Source organism: Gasterosteus aculeatus, chromosome 5, assembly GCF_964276395.1.
Source record: "Gasterosteus aculeatus chromosome 5, fGasAcu3.hap1.1, whole genome shotgun sequence".
Lineage (NCBI taxonomy): Eukaryota > Metazoa > Chordata > Actinopteri > Perciformes > Gasterosteidae > Gasterosteus > Gasterosteus aculeatus.
This window is the reverse complement of record NC_135692.1, coordinates 14,431,947-14,447,009: the sequence shown is the minus strand read 5'-3', so window position 1 is coordinate 14,447,009 and position 15,063 is coordinate 14,431,947. Positions and strand designations below refer to the sequence as shown.

General features: G+C 41.9%; 3 protein-coding genes across 3 annotated transcripts in view; 2 read left to right on the top strand and 1 right to left on the bottom strand.

The window, feature by feature from the left end:
- LOC120819064 (uncharacterized) overlaps positions 1 to 7,962 on the bottom strand; it is a 28,848-nt gene extending 20,886 nt beyond the window's left edge. Inside the window, exons 1-26 of the mRNA XM_078103803.1 lie at positions 7,834 to 7,962; positions 7,533 to 7,635; positions 7,258 to 7,352; positions 7,034 to 7,104; positions 6,757 to 6,871; positions 5,318 to 5,439; positions 5,023 to 5,174; positions 4,324 to 4,474; positions 4,099 to 4,243; positions 3,917 to 3,990; positions 3,715 to 3,832; positions 3,197 to 3,333; positions 2,943 to 3,089; positions 2,630 to 2,848; positions 2,402 to 2,535; positions 2,066 to 2,208; positions 1,840 to 1,994; positions 1,565 to 1,690; positions 1,372 to 1,445; positions 1,148 to 1,289; positions 966 to 1,064; positions 802 to 881; positions 616 to 702; positions 413 to 482; positions 197 to 295; positions 15 to 95 (exon numbers count right to left, since the gene is read on the bottom strand). Of these exons, the coding sequence (XP_077959929.1) occupies positions 15 to 95; positions 197 to 295; positions 413 to 482; positions 616 to 702; positions 802 to 881; positions 966 to 1,064; positions 1,148 to 1,289; positions 1,372 to 1,445; positions 1,565 to 1,690; positions 1,840 to 1,994; positions 2,066 to 2,208; positions 2,402 to 2,535; positions 2,630 to 2,848; positions 2,943 to 3,089; positions 3,197 to 3,333; positions 3,715 to 3,832; positions 3,917 to 3,990; positions 4,099 to 4,243; positions 4,324 to 4,474; positions 5,023 to 5,174; positions 5,318 to 5,439; positions 6,757 to 6,871; positions 7,034 to 7,104; positions 7,258 to 7,352; positions 7,533 to 7,635; positions 7,834 to 7,870 (2,976 nt within the window). The 5' untranslated portion in view covers positions 7,871 to 7,962. The remainder of the gene's footprint in view (positions 1 to 14; positions 96 to 196; positions 296 to 412; positions 483 to 615; positions 703 to 801; positions 882 to 965; positions 1,065 to 1,147; positions 1,290 to 1,371; positions 1,446 to 1,564; positions 1,691 to 1,839; positions 1,995 to 2,065; positions 2,209 to 2,401; positions 2,536 to 2,629; positions 2,849 to 2,942; positions 3,090 to 3,196; positions 3,334 to 3,714; positions 3,833 to 3,916; positions 3,991 to 4,098; positions 4,244 to 4,323; positions 4,475 to 5,022; positions 5,175 to 5,317; positions 5,440 to 6,756; positions 6,872 to 7,033; positions 7,105 to 7,257; positions 7,353 to 7,532; positions 7,636 to 7,833) is intronic.
- A 1,629-nt stretch (positions 7,963 to 9,591) lies between these two features.
- Positions 9,592 to 13,890, top strand: LOC120819114 (fructose-bisphosphate aldolase A). Its single transcript, XM_078103637.1, has 7 exons — positions 9,592 to 9,819; positions 11,000 to 11,118; positions 11,786 to 12,052; positions 12,138 to 12,298; positions 12,748 to 13,006; positions 13,135 to 13,334; positions 13,454 to 13,890. The coding sequence occupies exons 2-7, from the start codon at positions 11,007 to 11,009 to the stop codon at positions 13,544 to 13,546; spliced, it is 1,092 nt and encodes a 363-aa protein (XP_077959763.1). The 5' UTR covers positions 9,592 to 9,819; positions 11,000 to 11,006; the 3' UTR covers positions 13,547 to 13,890.
- Positions 13,891 to 14,736: 846 nt separating this feature from the next.
- LOC120819070 (uncharacterized) overlaps positions 14,737 to 15,063 on the top strand; it is a 36,712-nt gene continuing 36,385 nt past the window's right edge. The window contains exon 1 of the mRNA XM_078103625.1: positions 14,737 to 14,820. The gene's annotated coding sequence lies outside the window, so the exon portion shown is untranslated. The remainder of the gene's footprint in view (positions 14,821 to 15,063) is intronic.

Sequence of the window (15,063 nt, the reverse complement as noted above, 5' to 3'; positions counted from 1 at the left end):
AGAGGGATACCTACCACTGACTTGTTTTTCTGTATCTCACCAATAAAACCTGTGCCTTTAGGTTGTTCATCAAAGCCTCTTTGGCAGTCTGGAATCTGAAATACAGTAAATTCATGTTGTTTTTATCGCGATCAGACTTGTGTAATCATATCCATCCATGAGACTGTAGTTGTGTAAAACAACTACAAATTCCCACCTGCAAGCTGCTGGAATCCGCCCAGATGTCTTTATCGCCGAGCCTCACGGGCACCCGAATCACCACAGTGAAATTCAGCGCTCTGATATCATTTGTAACCTACGAGAAGGAGAAAATAGAAAAGGCCGGTAGGTATCACACAATGTACACAAGCATTGAGGTGAAGTCATTTAGGTTTTTTAATATTTAGTGATAGAATTATGTAAGACAGTTTACCACAATGGATTGTTGGACTGGTTTGTGTAGATTATTCTTGCCGAATGAAAAATTGCTGTAGCTGAGGGAGCTAAATGGATATAAAAATAATTGACTGAGTATTAGGCGAAAAGATACCAGGTTAAATGTTATATTATAGTATTATGATATAGTAGTACTAGATACTGTATACCTTTATTTTGTTTCACATAAACAACACAAACCTTTCAATCGTAGCAAAAATGCTGTACTTCACATCAATGTCCTTGTTTCTGTAGAGTTTGCTTGAACTGGAGTGATCCAGATTCCCACTAAAAGAAAGTCAAAATGATTTGTAGAAATGCAAATGAATGTGTAATGGTGCACACTTGCATGTTGCTGTGCTTATCATGCGAGTAGGTGAGCAGTACCTGGTAACATTTGCAGAGAAAGAAATGCTCCTAGCAAGTTGGCTTCCAGAGTCAATCCCATAGGAGATGATGAAGAACGCCTAAATGACCCAAAGGAAATGAATCAGATGGCCTCTTCTGTCTCTGCAGTAGTGAGTAAAGATGATTCTGTCCAGAGATCAAACCTCAGAGTCGCTCTTCAAAATAGGCTTGTCGACAGTGCAGTCCGTCTTCCCTCTCGTTACACCATCTTCACTGTCCAAGGAGCTGCACTCAATTCTCCCCTTGATTACAAACACATGAGTTTGACCGGAGAAAGCAGCTGACCAGAGAGCAACTGAAACGAAAACTGATCCTGACATTTTACCTGCAGGGGTGTAAACTTCCTGAAAGAGAGTCCGGTTGGATATGAGACGATGACCCGGCTGTTGTAGGAGTTTTCCCCTCTGTTCTCCACTGAGACGGTGACATCCAACAGTTCATCAATGCCCACTTTAACCTCTAAGGATCTGATAGATTGTTGTGAGGAAAAAGGAGTTAGAAGTAAACAAAGGAACTTAACATTGCTTGTGCTTCTTATTTAAAGCTCACTTGGTGAAGTTGAAATCCACTTTTAGGTTATCAACACAGTTATTGTCGTCGCCGCAATTGATCTCAAACCCCAACTGTGGAAGAGAGTTTGAAGGGAAGCATCTTCGTTCAGGTGTGAGAACTGACACAAGGAAAACTATTATACGGAAGATCAAGGCTTTTTCCGCTAAGACGATTTATTTTTAGTTCTTACAGGATGTACGGTGGTTTTCTGCGCCTGCAGGGCGAGACTAGGACTGGGATTTGGGGGGATAGGTAAACCTTCAAAGGCAAATCTGAGTTCATTGGAAAGTGCATTTGGAGCATCTTCTGGACAGGCCTGAAAGAAGAAGGTAGTGCGCTATTGTAACATTCATTTTTCAAAATAGTGAAGGTTGGATTAATTAAAGCAACATCGGCATCAAACATTTGATTTTTCGATACGAGAGAGGCTGTGATTTTTAAAGTTGTGCGTGTCTAACAACTCACCTGAACAAAGTACTTCACCGTGTTGCATACAGGCCGAATTAAGTCAATATGAACTGTTCCTTTTGTCTCTCGTTGTTTCTCGTTAAAGTAGGCCCGGTTGTTTGGGACTTTGCGAGTGGCGTCCAGCGTTAGATCGTAGCTAATCTTTGCTGTAACTGGAACAGATTGGTTTGTCATTAAGAGGTTTCTCTTTAAAGTATTTAAATGACAGTGGAGCATCGGGTACCTTTGTCTACTTTGGAGCGCCTGGTCATGTTAAAACAGATTTCTGCTGTAATCTCCAAAGGATTTGAGCAGTCAGAGTTTTGAGTCGAGATTCGATTTGGGCTGAACGACACTTTAGCTTCCACCATCACTATTGGCTTGGATCTGGAAAAGAACAGAGCGTGAAAACACACGAGGATAACCATTGGCTTTGTGATCGGGAGGCAAAAAAAAAACGCCACAGAAGACCAAACGGGTTCTTAGCTGCCCAAAGAGACTGAATGACTGAAGGTCTGCACACATCGGAAAGGTAAAGTCTGATGAAGTATGTAGACAGAAGCAACTTGGATGGATTCACCTTAGTAAGATAACTGCACCCTTTGAACCGATCGCTAAGTCAGGCAGCCCATCACCACTGTGGTCAAAAGACGACTGACTGATCGACAGGCCGAAGAACCTCAATGATGACCGGACTTCAGATGCTGCAATTCTCTGTGATGACGGGAATATTTTAATCATTCAAGTTGGAAAAAAATGCTTGATTGCCGCAGCAAACATGGAACTATAAATGCTGGACCTCACTCACCTGTGAGTAAGAAGAGCTGATTCCTCCTCCTACTCCTCCTTCTCCGTGGAATATGTAGATGCTGCCTTGGCCGTTGTTCTCCAAAGGCGCTCCAACTGCCAAGTCGCTGAGACCGTCGGTGTTGAGATCAGGCAGTACAGCCAGAGAAGACCCGAACCGTCCTTTGTCAGAGACTTCCCCTCTCAGTACTGATGGAGAGTCTAAGCGACACTCCACATCCTGGTGGAAATATACAGACGAGAGTCGACGTTTGCATGGTTGTTAGAAAAAAAGATAGATTTTAATGCTCCAAATCAAATAAATAATAATTTACCAAACCAGTCAAGCTGCAAACGTAAACTCTTCCCTCTCTGTCAGAGTCCATGAACATTGGGGCAGATATGAGGATTAAGTCAGTGTAGCTGTCAAGATCCACGTCCATCGCACAAACAACAGCCCCGAAATATTCACCACTCTGAAACTGTGAAAGCATCAAATTATCAATGAAAAGAGGGAAACATGTTAATAAAACACGTGCTTCACATTGTCTTTCTGGACTTTCAGCCCCTCTTTATTGTAAGGTCCCACCTGCCAGCGAAAGGGATCAATCGTTTCACTGAGGACGTTTTGGTGAACTACCATCACGGCTCCTCTGTGTTTATATCTTGGAGCACCGACAATTGTTAACGTGCCGTACATCGTGTTAGCAACGGCCATGGAGTAACCTAGAATCAAAATGCATCAGTTAGTCTGACCCGCTGTGAGCCAACTGTCAATCTCTTTAGCTGATTTTAGGTAACTATCATTGCCTTTGCGGAAAACATGTGGTCATTGCATGAATGTAATTGACTTAGACAAGGAGTTTACTTTACAAAACGTGAGTATTATGGCTGAGAAGAGTCTTCCTTTTCATCATCCATAAGAAATTCGTACAAACCTGCTTAATATTTGACTTAACTGCTTTTTTTCTCATTTCAAATCTCAAATAAAACACAATACAATGTTTTCTATATTATAATAAATAACTTAAATATTTTCAAAGAGAAATGAAATGAAAGCATTAGCAGTGCATGCAAATGGTGTTTGTTTGGTTTGTACATTCTTACCCAGATAACTGTCAGTCTCTATATCAGCCTCATAGGAGCCTGTCTTGAGGCCTGACGACGAGTATTGGAGGAAGCCTCCCTTCCACTCATTAGCACCAACAATAGCCATCTGAATTCCCTTTAAAATGAAAGATATAGAAGAAGCAATGAAGTAAGTAAACCTGGGTGTGGTGCAGGGCATTTCCTGTGTGTTTTTTTTTACCTCAGGTACATAAACTGCACTGAATCCCTCTTGAGCCATTTCCAATTTCAGTGACTCTCCACTTGTTTGTGATCCTGCAAAAGCAACAGAAATGAACACGCATTCATGAGTCTAACTTTGATCAGGAGGAAAGTCCATGCATGATTCCTCAATAAAACATGTTAATGAACATTCAACTATACCTTCAATAGAGAAGAGTTTGGCCTGCAGAGTCTGTCTTATTTTGTCAAGTGCGTTGAAATTCTTCACTTGAAATACGTTTTCTTTGGTAGATGCAATGGTGTCCAGTTCATTCTTTGCCTGCTCATTGTTGAATGCGTTCCCCACCTATGAATGTTGAAAACAAAAGAGTCTGAGGATGTGACATCAGCTGCTTAAATTCACTGATTTTAAATATTTGAACTTACTCCAATAGCAAATCGAACAATCTTTTTGTTGTCAGCTAAACTTGTTGCACTTGACAAATCGTTGTGGTCGTTAGATGCTCCATCGGTGATGACTATCAACACTTTGTTCACATTTGGCCTGGAACCTTTTGTTGGTGTGAAAACGTCATTGCTGTAAAAAGAAAGAGGCCATTTCTATTCACCCTTTTGCAATGTAATAAATCACCTACTATAAATCAATAAACGTGAAAAGTGACATTGTTAAGTTGGCTGTACAATACTTTAACTTTTACTAGTTTCATTAACAAAATTAACCCAATAAACATTCATATTAAGCACTGTACCCAAACTTGGGACTGCTATTTTGTTCCACTGGGGAAATAAAGTGTTACTATTAGTTAACAGAATCAATTTTAAAGTTTCACTGCAGATGTTTCAACAGCAAATCAAGTTGTGCAGCTTTTATGAGCAAATCCCCATTTAATTTATTTCCCAAATCTGCAAATAAAAAACAAGTCAGCAAAGGGAAACTGAGATTAGGTTGACAGCTCTGCTCTAATACACAAAGCCAAATTGCATACAAACAACCTTCAACACGTGCCCCCTCTGAAATTTGCTATAAAATGATATTGAAATAGTTCTATTGATTTGATTGAACTTAAATAATGAATTCTTAACCACTTCCTTGCAGATAAAAGTCAACATGATAAAGACACTTACACCACAGATCTGATGGCTTTAGCTGTGTAAGTTAACTGCTTTTGTTGTATAATCCCATCAACTTTTCTTTCCCATGAGCCAGTTCCAGAGATCAGATTATCATTGAAGTAATAATGGATTTCGGGAGAACTGGAAAATTGGACAATGGCAAACTGTAAAAACAAGAAAGACATTCAGCCATCAGTTAGTTTTACTCTGAAATTGGGGATTGTTCAAACAATGAACATTAATTTCATCCACAAATAAGCTCACAGGGCCTGTGCTCTGAACACTGGCAATAAAAACACAGTTATACCTTTGTGTCTGCTGGCAGTGAGCGGACCAGATCTTTTACAAAAGTCTTCATTGTTTCAAAGTCCGATGCATATACGCTTCCAGAGCCGTCCAACAGAAATGCAACGTCTGCTGACCTGCAATCTGCCAGACAGATTTCAAGTTGGTTAAAAAACATTTCTTCCTTCACAGCACATCTCATGAATGCAGTGTGAAGATTCCCGTCCTTGCAATGAATAGACAATTAATATTAAATAACTACCAAACAATCCCCTTTTATTGTGACATGTGTAGTGTGTTGAAAATAGATTCTATATGCATGTCAAAGATCTGATCAAAATAACCGAAAACCCACCGGAGGCGTAAACATCTTTAGATGTGTTTGTACATTTGTGAAGGTTTTTACAGACGAACCTCCGTCCCTGTGAATGTGTCTCCAACACATCATCGCCTACACAAATAGACTAAAGTCTCCTCAGTCTGTGGTGGTGATCTGAGGGTAAACTCGGCCCACCAGCATTTAACAGATAGACCGTTGAGCAACATACAGACTTCGGCTTCGTTTTTGCAAAGAGTTTGATTTTTTTTAGGATGGTTTCAGTGAAGAAAGACATCTTTAATATATTCTGTCTTATTCTGTCTTAAACCTCTTCTCATTCTCAACAACTCTTTTCATTTTACTGTTTCTCTTCCAAATTTTCATACATACCTAAATGATAGATTATTTGGTTTCCTATTTCTTCCAAATTCATTGATCCTGATGTATTTCCATTCACGATTACTTTAGTGTATAGACAATACACATATTCCATCCATCCATCCACTGTCAAACCACTTATCCTGCACACAGGGTCGCGGGGGGGCTGGAGTCCATCCCAGCCAACTTCGGGCAATAGACAGAGTACATCCTGGATTGGTCACCAGCCAATCGCAGGGCTACACAGAGACATACAACCATTCACACTCACATTCACACATCTACGGGCAATTTAAAGTCCCCAATCAACCTGATCCCCAGAGCATGTCTCTGGACTGTGGGAGGAAGCTGGAGACCCCGGAGAGAACCCACGCAGACACAGGGAGAACATGCAGACTCCACACAGAAAGGCCACTGGGCAGAATCGAACCCAGGACCTTCTTGCTGTGAGGCAACAGTGCTAACCACCACGCCACCGTGCCGCCCACAATACACATATTTCTATAATTTATTAGTATTTTTCATGGATGTTTAAAATGTGTTCCTAAGTTGGTAATGGTAGTGACCCGAAAGTACAAGTAATATTTATATAGCCAATGTTCATTTACTTAGTTATAGTTTCACAGCATGCTGATAATACCTGATTGTGTCAGTGCTCATCACTCAAGAAAGACCTCAAAGTGTCCCAATGCAACCAATCACATGCACATTATTTTGATTGTGTAAGAATGTAGGTTTTGTGTGTGTATTTAATTTCCATTTACCGCCATTAGAAGAAGGTACAGGACCTGTAACTTGATGAGAATCGTCTATCTGCCAGCATGTTCCACTGTACATGGTGATACTACTGCAGTCCTTTGGGATGGTTGGACCACATGCCTGAAAGTAGCACAAGGATCCTGATTAATGAATCATATTTTCCTGTGTGCATTAATAAAATGTAAGGTATTGTGTAAGTTTTTTCAGCGGATGGAAAGTCTATGAAAAGTTTAAAAGAATTTGCCACAATGAATAATCAACATTTGCAGTCTCTCGGCTCACCAAAGTTCTTTGTGTGGAGGGATCACTTGCCATCGTCAAACCGAGAGACATGTTCACTGCAAACTCAGCCTCTGTGTAGAAAAAGTCCATCAGTCATTCTGAACCCTTTGTGATAGCGCCACATCAACAGTTCCAAGACTACAAACCTTCAGCTCTTACTAGTAAAACACGTCCCAATGTGATCTGATAGTTGGTGAAGCTTTAGGAAATGGGAAGTTACTCACCAGGAACCGATAGTTGGGTGCATGATTCGGTACACTTATATATCTGTCCTCTTCCTCTTGGTGAATACTGTGCAAGAGGAGCACTGACCAGCAAACTGAGGAAATAAAACCAGACGGACATGTGAAATAGCAAAAGAGATGAATCACACCACTGTGTCCACATGAAAATGACTGATTAGTGTGAGACGATCGATCGTTTGGCAGAAATGCGACCAGCTAACATTTGTCTGGTTTAGAGTGCAATGTTCCAGATCAACATTTCTGCTTCGACTTACTCTGATCGCCTTTGCACCACCTCGTATCCAAAACCTGCAGCACGTTCAGTCAGCGTCTTCCAAGCCACAGGATCGATGTTAAAACAGAGAAAAGCGTTTAACCCTGCAGAATGAAGAAAAAACACTTCACATTAAGACATCGGTTCTTCTCTCCGTGCCAACATTTAGGAGTGCTGGCACACTTTTACTCTTATCTCTGTACAAACTTAACTTTCATTCAAATAAATTACAAAACAATTGTTTCGCTGTTGGCTAAAGTGTTTATAAAGAGACAAAACAAATATGCGTAACCTTTACTTACCTGATAAGAATACAGCGGTAGTAACTATCCAGCCCATTGTGTCACTCCAATGGTGAAGACTAAAAGCATGAAGGCTTCTCAGAGCTCATACCTATTTTTTTTTTTTAAGTATTGTGTGGAGACCTACAACCACTGAAAGTACAAAGGTAAGGCAGCCAGATAGAGGAAGTCTTATGTAGGAGAAGTTACAAGTTTCTGTTGTGTATTAATACGCTCTGAGATACAACTCGATTTCACAAATAATTTGGATTGTATCATTTGGATTGAGTCACCCAGGCAAACATTTTTCCACAGAGTGGACCCGGGGTGGTCAAGTGGATACGGATGATAGTCCGAACGCAAGGCTGCAAACGAAAAAACGAGTCAGATAACTGACCTAATAAAACCTTAACCTTAACCACGGTGTCTTCCGCTGTGGAGCTAAAATGTTTGGTGGTTTTGTTCAGATCTTTAACATGTTTTCATCACTTTCATTCAACAGGGGAACAAGGCCTCTCAGCCATTCAGCTGTGATGTGAACTAAATCCCCTACTTTCCTCAAAATATTTAATATGACCTTTTACCCAGCCGTGATGTTTCCCTCTGAGACGAGTCAGAGAGAGAAGTTTAATTATTATCTGGTTCTCAACTTCACCAAACCTGAATAAACATGAACTGAAGCCCTATTCAGATCAGCATCCTCATGAAAGGGAAATCTAAAAAGGAAAAAGGTCCATTTCTTCTTTTTGCTCGACTTCCTCTCCACAACCCCATCCCTGAGCCTGTCTTCCAGTTTTCATTAGAGGAAAACACTTAGAGTTGGTAGAATATCGTCTTGTTCTTGCTTTTTCTCCTTTCACGGGCAAGGATTACTGTGAATGTTAAAGCATCCACTCACATGTACTGTGATGTTGATGAATCATGGTGCCTTGGGTTTTTCACCTTCAAAGGACACTAAGTGAGGAAATAGTTCAGCTGGTTGAATGCAGACTTTGCTTAATTTCACCATGAATAGTTTTCTGAACCTTATCCTAACCAAGCAACTGTGTTAATGTTGTTATCATCAGCCTTTGTTAAGGAAGCGAACTTCCATTCCTGCGGCTGCTCAAATTAGATAAGACGGTCACTTTTTTGATCAACACAATGGTGCAAAATGTTGCATCCTATGACTATGTGTGAGGAAGTGTAACAGAATAAAGTGCTGTGTAACTGTGGGCGTGCAACTTTTGCAAAGCTCGCCAGTTGACCCGCCAGTTGCGCAAAGGAGATCGGGAAAGGTCACCAAAAAGGTCAAGGATCAACCTACTTGTTGCTATATCTGTATCTGATTTCCAAGGGGAGGTTAAAAATGTTGTCACATGCTATCCAAGTCTCTGTGTGAGTGTGCTCGTGTGTCTGTGTGTGTTATTAGTACATGCATATACCTGGTCTTCCTTCACATACCCTTTGAATGGCAAGATGCTCATCTCAGCTGTGAGATCAAATGTTGAACTAAATGCACTTGAAAACAGTGTGTAATCTACTTTCTTATTCATCGCAGCGTAAAAGGCTTTATGCTAGAATGTACAGTGCAGGGATGTACTAATGCATCGGCCTGTTCAAGAAGAATGTGGGGATCGAAGACATCAAAGTGAGGCTAATTCGCTCACGCTATTTTTCTTTTAAATATCTACCATATTCATACTGTGCCACACAAAATATTTACTTGTCTTTGCCAGATATTTTCAACCGTAACCCTCCCCGACTACAACTTTCTCGGCCATTCACTGAAAAAACTTTGCCCTTTCACCGGCTGCTCAGCAGCATGTTACTCAGGTCCAGTCCCTCTGAAGGTCACGAGCCATCTCTGGTTGCTCCCTGTTCTTTTTATAGCCCGGGCAGCTGAAATGTGAGGGGTCACAATGGGAGGATAAATATAAGGGCAAGCGGGCTGCAGGAGCGTCGCAGACGAAGGCCGGATCTTCTCCTTCCCTCTCTCTTCTCTCAGCCCTCCTTCCAACCTCAAAGGTAACAGAACGGAACATTTTTACAACAAATAGGACATTTCTTTAATTGGCGTTTTGTGGTACATGTTGCATGAAATGCATTAAGGGCATGTTTCACGTATTGAATTACAATCTAATTTGTTGTTCCTGTGAAAGCAAGATTGAGTATTTACAGCTTTATTAACATTAACAGACCCACATGTTTGTCCTCTTACTAACCCAGATATACTAAAACAGACTGAAATATCTTGGTTCTTTAAAATATAAACCCTCTATTTTATAAAGCATTACAGATCTTCACATTTAACACCATACAGTAAATGTCATTACAAAGTGGTGCAACTCATTTGTCATCTGTCCATCACTGGCTGCTGCTATTCTCAGCTTTATCTGATGAAAAGTTTCCGCTGCATTGTTCAGTTGTGACTCACCAGTTGGGTCTTTTTTTAAACCTTTTTAAGACGTGTGACTTCTAACCTGACCCATTGTCTTTTTTCTAAGGCCATCTTTCTGAGCCAAAGTGCTTTCATTGCTTTGCAGTAGTACCCTGTGTATATTTAGTATATTTAATGATAGCGCCTGCACAGAACAGACAGGGGGAGGGGTGTTGAGGAGGCGAGTGATAGAATAGCATGGTGGTGGAATGGGGGTGAGAAAGAGGGGGTGTGGTGTGGTGGGCGGGGTGGCGGGGGAGAGAAAGGTCAGGGATAAGAGGCTAAAAAATGGAATAGGTTGAACACATTCTTGTCATGATTTTTCAAGGGTGGTCAGATACAGAGGAGGGTGGAGGGCTCTCTGACACTCGACCCCCTGTGCAACTCCATCTTGTGTGTGGGGAACAGTGTTTGACCCCCTCACACAAAGTGCTCTACGTGCTGGACCCGTTATAGCTGCAGCGCCTGCACTCACACAGCTGCGGCGACGACTTGTCTGATAATTTTAAACAATACAACACAGGCGATCAACATCAAATCATGCTGTCTGCCTCTGCTGTCACACCACATCCTCTTTCACACTAGCCAAAAGTGTTAACCATTTGTCATCGGCCAGTTTCCCACGCATTGACAGCAAGAGCCACAGCCCAAAGTTTTCCATGTAATTTGACTTGAACTTTGTCTTCTTGCGCGCTTCTCACTAGACTGGGTCTAGCCTACCAACCCGCTGCATATTCACTTGTTCGTCTTCCTTTGTCTTCCTCCTAGAGTCAGGATGCCACACTCATATCCCTTCCTCACTCCTGAGCAGAAGAAGGAGCTCAGCGATATTGCTCAAAGGATTGTCGCTCCCGGCAAGGGAATCCTCGCCGCAGACGAGTCCACCGGTAAAGAATATCGAGAAAATGTATTTTCACGGTTAAAAACAAATTAACATTCGCCTGAAAAAGAAAGTGTAATAGAATGGCTTATCAAGCTGTCTGCCAGGAGTTGCATGTGAAAAGTGAATACTAACCTGCCTTAGACGTTTGTTCAACTCGCCATCAGGGGGCAACTCCCCTGGTTGCAAAAGGACTGATTGCATAGAGGTCTACGAGACCTAAGGGACTCCACTTCCTACTTGATATATTACCTCAGTGAACATTGAAAACACAAGTTAATGGTTTAAAATGCTCGGTTTTAGTCTTCTTCAATAAAGCATGATGTTCTTTAGGAGAAGTCAGAGTAAAATAGGCAATGAAGCAGGTATGCTTTAAGGCGTGGCTACTTTGTGACTGAGAAAAAACTAAAAAAACATTTCGTCATCCAATCAGCCAGTTGACCCTGTTTTCGTCTTACATCTGCAGCCCTTTTGTGCTGTATTTTCAGTTAATGAAATCTAGTGTAACATTTTGGCCATTCAAAAATGTCCTAATCGGCTCAGGTCTTCCCTTTCACTTATGGTTACAAAAACACTACGGAACCGGTATAAGGAAGTTACTCAAAAACTGTGTTTAAACAAACCACCCCAGATGGAGCCAGTTTTCATCTATCTTGTGTCTCCTCGCCCTCCAGGCAGCGTGGCTAAGCGCTTCCAGAGCATCAATGCTGAGAACACTGAGGAGAACAGGAGGCTGTACCGCCAGCTCCTCTTCACCGCCGACGATCGCATGAACCCTTGCATCGGGGGCGTCATCCTCTTCCATGAGACCATGTACCAGAAGACCGACGACGGAAAGCTCTTCCCCGAGTACCTCAAAGGAAGAAACATGGTCGTGGGCATCAAGGTCGACAAAGGCGTTGTCCCTCTGGCCGGAACCAACGGCGAGACAACCACCCAGGGTGAGCAAAGAACGGATCATGAAGTCAACGTTTTTAAATACCTTTGTCGTACTTACTCAAGGTGTCGCCTCACCGTCTTTCACAGGTCTCGATGGACTGTACGAGCGCTGTGCCCAGTACAAGAAGGATGGTGCTGACTTTGCCAAGTGGCGCTGTGTGATGAAGATCACCCCCACCACTCCCTCAAGACTGGCTATCATTGAGAACGCCAATGTCCTGGCCCGTTACGCCAGCATCTGCCAGATGGTAAAAAACTTAAGACATCATTTAATTTTACAAGCTTCATCCATAACATAGTATGTTATATACTGTATAATACCATTCAAAACCTCAGAAAAAGCAACCAAATGACTCTGCAATGGCAACTGATTGTGACCGGTCTTTTTCCAATAAGTCTCTCTTATCAATGACTGAAGCCTATTAGCGTTATCTATTTCTTCCGTAAAGGAGAAATTAAAGTAGCTATTTTACCTTCAAACCACTGTAAATGACTGACGTAGCCTTATGAAGATGCCGTAAGTCTACATTGTTTGTAACTTTGGAATATTACAACAAATAAACCTAGTGTGGAAAACAAATAAAACTCTGACCCTCTCACGGTCTCCTTTCTTTCCTCCTTGTTATCAACTCGCCTTTGACTGCCTTTTTTGCCAACACACGTCATTTTGACTCAATTTCTTCTCTTCCCTTCTCAGCACGGCATCGTCCCCATCGTTGAGCCTGAGATTCTCCCTGATGGTGACCATGACCTGAAGCGGTGCCAGTACGTGACTGAGAAAGTCCTGGCTGCCCTCTACAAGGCCCTGTCTGACCACCACGTCTACCTGGAGGGCACCTTGCTCAAGCCCAACATGGTTACCCCAGGACACTCCTGCTCACACAAGTTCAGCAACCAGGAGATTGCCATGGCAACGGTTACTGCCTTGCGCCGCACCGTTCCTCCCGCAGTGCCTGGTGAGTTGTAAACACACACACACACACACACACACAACACTCTCTTGTTGACATGCACACAATTGCTGACCTTGCCGAGGAACATATAGTGTGTGCATGACATTCACTGAAATGCTATTCCTCTACAGGGGTTACCTTCCTGTCTGGTGGCCAGAGTGAGGAGGAGGCTTCCATCAATCTGAACGCCATGAACCAGTGCCCTCTGCACAGGCCCTGGGCTCTGACCTTCTCATATGGCCGTGCCCTGCAGGCCTCAGCCCTCAAAGCCTGGGGCGGCAAGAAGGAAAATGGAAAGGCGTGCCAGGAGGAGTTCATGAAGAGAGCCCTGGTATGTGTGAAGAGAGATAAATAGTCTAGTGATGTGTTACTTAGATGCAGTACAGTTTGTTATGAGAATTCAACATCTTATTGTGCATTCGGTAATACTTCTGTTTTTGTCTCCAACAGGCTAACAACCAGGCCTGCCAGGGCAAATATGTCTCCTCTGCAGCCAGCACTGCTGGTGCAGAGTCACTGTTTGTGGCCAACCACGCTTACTAAAGCATGGACACTCACTATTCCCCTCTCCACCTTCTTCCCACCATTATCACTTAATCATGGAGAAGGCCACGGCCTCATGGGCACCACCTAACTGCTTATAAACAAACAGCACTTTTAAAGAATATTGGCTTAAAATCAAAGTGAAAACTTCCGTGTTTGGGTTGTTGGTGCAGCCATTCTGAGAAAATGTTCTGCCTCTATTCCCTTTCCTTTTATTTTTAAACCTTTTTTTGGGTGGATTCCCAGAGTTTTTACACAACTTGTATTATTTTTCCTTGGTCTGATTCCAGCAAGTGAAGTTAATGGCTTGTACTATACCGTTGAATAAACTATTTACCCTTTCATTTTGCTGAACTACATTTTTGAGTATTTTTGCACACAACAGTATTTTGTGTACACATTTAAAAAATAAAGACCTGTACTTTCACAAAAACAACAACTCAGGTGTTAACTGAGCTGGTCTGTTCTGGTGAGAAGTGTTCAAGTCATCCAACAGCAGACACGTATATATCTCCACATTGTGATAAACCTTTCTGCTTTGACGGTAGAAGTTAGCATCTAATCCACTAGCTAGCACCTAGCTAGATGCTGGCAGTTATAGCATCCAACTTAATAGCTAGCAGTTATAGCATCCAGATTACTAGCCAGCAGCTAGCTAGATGCTGACAGTTATAGCATCCAATTTACTAGCTAGCAGCTAGCTAGTCAGCTCAGCAGCCGTTCAATCCAGATAGTCGATGCAGGGCTTGCACCTGCAGCGGAATCCAAGGCCGGAGGTACCTTGAAATCACGGGTCTATTTAAATTATGTAAATATGAAAGGGACACCACTTTGCTGCCACACGTCAAGTCACCCAGACAACAACAAAAAAAGGATTTACAATTGAGGGTATTTATTTACTACTTTTTACTCTCTGATTTGAAGGTCATTTCAAATGTTTTATGTTTGTTTGTCAAAATTGCTTTGATATATATTATTATATTATATATATGAATAAATATAATCTGATTTTATGTTTTTTTTTCTCCATCTTGAATCCTTGATTTGTTATTAACGTACACACATCTTCCGTCGTTTTTGTTTATCTTTTTTTGCACCTTCATGAAAAACTGGTTATTCCCATTGACGATGCACGGAACCCTCACGGAGTTTATCGGGAGCGCGTCTCCAAGTGCGTGAGTGCGTAAAGGTGCAGATTGGCCGGAATAAGACACCTGTCGTTAAAGGTGGGACAACGTCAGCACGAAGGGGTTCACCGGTACCGACGCCAAACCGTGAGTGGCTCTTTCTATGTTTGTGCAAGGTTAAGGATGATGATTTTGTTTAAGATAATAAAGATAGAGTTAAATATTAGCCGTATTTAATGCCATAAGTATTACAAAAAATGTTTGATAAATCAATATTGTTGAGGTTGCATGTGGAAATTGTTATTTTTGTTGGATATTATTCCAGGACGTTTTTTGAGAATTCAAAGGCGTCTTGTGCCTGTTATTTGAGTTGTTGCTACTTTGCGCTGA